This window comes from Etheostoma cragini, chromosome 24, assembly GCF_013103735.1.
Source record: "Etheostoma cragini isolate CJK2018 chromosome 24, CSU_Ecrag_1.0, whole genome shotgun sequence".
Taxonomy (NCBI): Eukaryota; Metazoa; Chordata; class Actinopteri; order Perciformes; family Percidae; genus Etheostoma; species Etheostoma cragini.
In genome coordinates, this window is record NC_048430.1 from 170208 (window position 1) to 174215 (window position 4008).

Here is a 4008-nt window from a genome sequence, read left to right on the forward strand (position 1 = left end):
AAGTGAGATATGAGAATGATGAATAAATAGTAAATAATAAGTGAGATATGAGAATGATGAATAAATAGTAAATAATAAATAATAAGTGAGATATGAGAATAGGAATGATGAATAATACTAAATAAGTGGAATAATGCGTTAATGTAGTGATCCAGGACTACCTGAGGGACAAGGTTCGGCACTGCTTTTGTTTAAAGCTCGTGAATAATGATGAGGACACTTACTGCACCTAGACATGGACTAAACTGAATCCTTACCCCCTTTTCAACCAAGGCAAACCTAGTTCTTATGCTTGACTGTTGCTGGTTTTAATCTGTCTTTAGTACCTGTACTCCTTTTTAACTTTCTGCACGACAGCTCTCCTGCGGCAGACATCTCCGGCTTTGTTCTTGAAGCCCCATCATGTTTGTTTTGAACATCTGTTGAGGAACACCCTGCTACGAGACTAGCTTTTCCCCTCCCTGATGACTTTAAGTCTATAATGAAGCTCTGTGTTTTAAAAAATGGCGGTCACAATGTATTTGTTGGTCTTGTTGGTCCTGATAATCCCGCCCCAGCCCCCTGATGTCAGCAGTATTTGGTTCAATCAGCTAAGGGGCGGTGCCACTCTGGAACCAGTATTACCTAGCCAAGAACAAGTTCTTTGGCTGTCAAAACACCTAGAACTGGTTCGAGATTAGGCACCAGGTCCGAACCGGGCCTCGAAATGCCTTCGTCGAAAAAGGGGGAAACAGATATTCTGGTGTGCATTTCATTAGTTTCTCAACTTTAACTCCTTGGTCCCAAGTTACAAGAGTGCAAGAACGAAGCATAAGTGCTTATTGTCATGCACCACAACACATCGTGTCCATGACTAGGAACCAAGCAGCACCGTAGAGTCATAGTTGGAGCCTGTAGTCCACCAGGATGTATCTCGTGCATGTGCATGTGCATGTGCATGTGCATGGCCGTGCATGTTGACAAACGGACGCAGGTAGAGACAAACAGGGTGAGTGGTGGACAGAGACACCGATTGCACATTTTCTCACCTGTGAACTTTTAGTTAGAAACGAGAAACAAATGAATGGACAGCGATGGGACAATTTGAGCAGATGGAGGCACAAATTGCTGCAGAGGTGACGACAGATGAGACTGCCTGTGAGTTTTTTTTAGAGGTTTCACAGTGCAAGAAAGCATCAAGAGGACAAAGAACTTTAGGTTACTTGCGTAACCCCGGTTCTCAGAGTAGCATGAGTGAGATGTCTCACTCATGCTTTGAATGAGAACTGATACGGATTGGTTTATTTCCTAATCGTAGAGCCACTTATGAATAAAGGAAAGAAAACCTTGTGAAAGTATATTTTAAAATATAACTTTTTATCTTATTATTACTGCAGTTGAAAAGATAGTTAACTGTGTTTTAGGTCACGCAGCTCTACTGTGAAACCCCCATAACAAGGATGAGAAAAAGAGGGGGATGGGGGGTTACCTGGGTGAATAAGCTCGCCGCACTGCCTTGACGGAGGAGTGGGCGGTGGGTGGAGGAAGAGGGGAGGGGAAGGGTGGAGGAGGGAGCTTGGAGAGCCCGTCTGCGCTCCAACCCCAGAGCCGACTGCAACCAGCCGGGGAGGATGAGCAGAAGAGAGAGGGGGAAGAAGAGGAAGAAGAGGAAGAAGAGGAGGAGGAGAGCAGCCCAGAGAAAAGATAGAGATGTGAGAAAAAAAGCAGAAGCTCTGTTCTCAGTACGTGTTGAGAACATGCACCAGTATCATGCTGCTCCACCCACCTCTGATGTATGCAACTACACAAATGTTATTAGTGGGAAATCCTTTAAGGGTGAAGCCTCACATGCTTGAGTCTAGAGCAAGTCTATATGTGTTAAGAGTCTCCAAAGATAGAGAAATGTGCTTTTATTTCACACTTAACACTTAAAAATGTCCTATCAAAATGGTTTGATCCTGAAAAGTCACTGATTTTTAACACTTGATAAAATAAGAAAATGAAAAATAAGCAGAATATAAGGACACAAATACAACAAATTGGACAAGTAGTCCGATCAGTGTTGAGTCAGGAACGGTGATGCCAAACAATTCAATATATCTCATTAAAATGTTGAATTTTGTTGCTAAATTTAAGTAAATATTAAGTTACATTTCATCACATCTTCACTTTGGTTCCGCTCTACTCCAGCCGATTGATAAAATCTGATATTATGTAAATAATTGACCTAAACATCTGATGTTTTTATTTTTATTTAACCTTTATTTAACCAGGAAGTCCCATGAGATTGAAATCTCTTTTCCGAGGGGGACCCGGCCAAGACGGCACACCGGTTTACAATTTAAATAGAAATAGAAAAACAGCCAAAGAGGAAAGGAACAGGTCACATGTGGCAGCTGCATTTTTTTAATTACACAGCATTTTATCCGCTGCACTTTAATTCAGATAGCTTCTGCCCAAACTTTACTTGTACTACCTTTAAATCCATTGTTTTACTGCTCATTTCTAACTAACTTATTATATATATCTATCTGTACAAATTCTGTCCATAATAATAGCAGTCTGTATATATATATTCATAGTACATATTCACCTGTAAACTCTGTAAACCATCAGTATATTATGGTAATTGCACATATCTGTAAAAAGTCCATTTATAGTAACATACACCTGTATATTATATTATATTCAGTACATATCCAGCTGTAAATCTTGTTCACAATACTAGTTTTCTATATTTTATATTCATAGGACAAACCTATCTGTAAAACTCTGCTTATAATAGTATTAATTTCTATATTTATCCAGTACATATCCACATCCTGCACTTATGGAACCAGTGTATATCCTGCACCTGCACCTGCTGCTATTGCACTTCTGGTTAGACCTACCTGTACCTGTACCTGTACCTGTACCTGAGTAATGATAATACAGTTGAATCTAATCTAATTTTAACATATGATGATATCAATATAAAAAAAGGGGGAACCTACATGTCTGATGCAGAAGAAATGACCGTAATGAGGGTAAGAATGAAGTGTATTCGAACATCTTTAAATCAGCAGTGGTCAGTAGTGTGACTGTGGGTTTGGGTTTGAGGTGCAGTGGTGCAGGTGGGGGGGGGGGGTTTCTGGGACGTACCTGGGAGAAAGACCCCCATGGGAGCAGTTGGTGGGCGAGGTCAGCGGGCTGCTGCGGCTGCTGGGCGGCCGCGGGGGGGTGCGACCCGCCGAGTTACCGGGAGACGCCTGCAAATATTAACAATAATAATCTTTATTTGTAGAGCAAATAAAAACAAAAACAAAGTTACAAAGTGCTTTAACAAGTGTGAAAACAATAATACCTCCCAAAAAAAAGATAAAAGCATGAAAACATTGAAAAGACTAAAATACAGATAAAGATAAAATGAGTAAAATACAATAAAATAAAAGGGGATAAAATAAAGTCAAATAAGATCGGGAAAGGCTCTCCTATAGAAGTGTGTTTTAAGAAGCGACTTAAAGGAGTTCCCTGACTCAGCTGACCTGGTCTCCTCGGGCAGGCTGGTCCAGAGCCCCGGGGGCCCTGATACCAAACCCTCTGTCCCCTTTAGTTTTCAGTCCAGACTCTGGAACAGATGCCAGACCTACTACTACCTTAGTAGTACAAGTTTTTATTGGAGTATTTGTCTGAAAGTTTAACTTTCGTGGGAACACAAGCGGTCATTGTGGCCTTCAAATCAGCTGGTTTTAGAAGTCCCAAGGTCCAGGTATAGGGGGGCAGGCTTTTGAAGTTGCTGCCCCGAGACTCTGGAACAAGTCCCCCACCCCCCCACCACGATATAAGCAATGTTACAGATGTCCAAACTCAAAACACATCTGTTTATTCTGGCTTTTAATACGTAGCGGTGGTGTGACAACTTTTCTGATTTTACTGTTTTCTATGTTTATTCTTTCTGTTGTATGTCGTGATTTTAACAAGGTATTATAGTCATCTGTTGCAACTTTATAATAACATCCAGACACTGTTTATAGATGGTTTATAAAGTAT

General features: G+C 40.8%; 1 protein-coding gene across 1 annotated transcript in view; it reads right to left on the reverse strand.

Moving 5' to 3' along the window:
* Positions 1–4008, reverse strand: part of LOC117939676 (CLIP-associating protein 1-B-like) — a 62259-nt gene that overhangs the window by 8907 nt on the left and 49344 nt on the right. The window contains exons 30-31 of the mRNA XM_034865164.1: positions 3504–3586; positions 3121–3227 (exon numbers count right to left, since the gene is read on the reverse strand). Coding sequence (XP_034721055.1) covers positions 3121–3227; positions 3504–3586 — 190 coding nt within the window. The remainder of the gene's footprint in view (positions 1–3120; positions 3228–3503; positions 3587–4008) is intronic.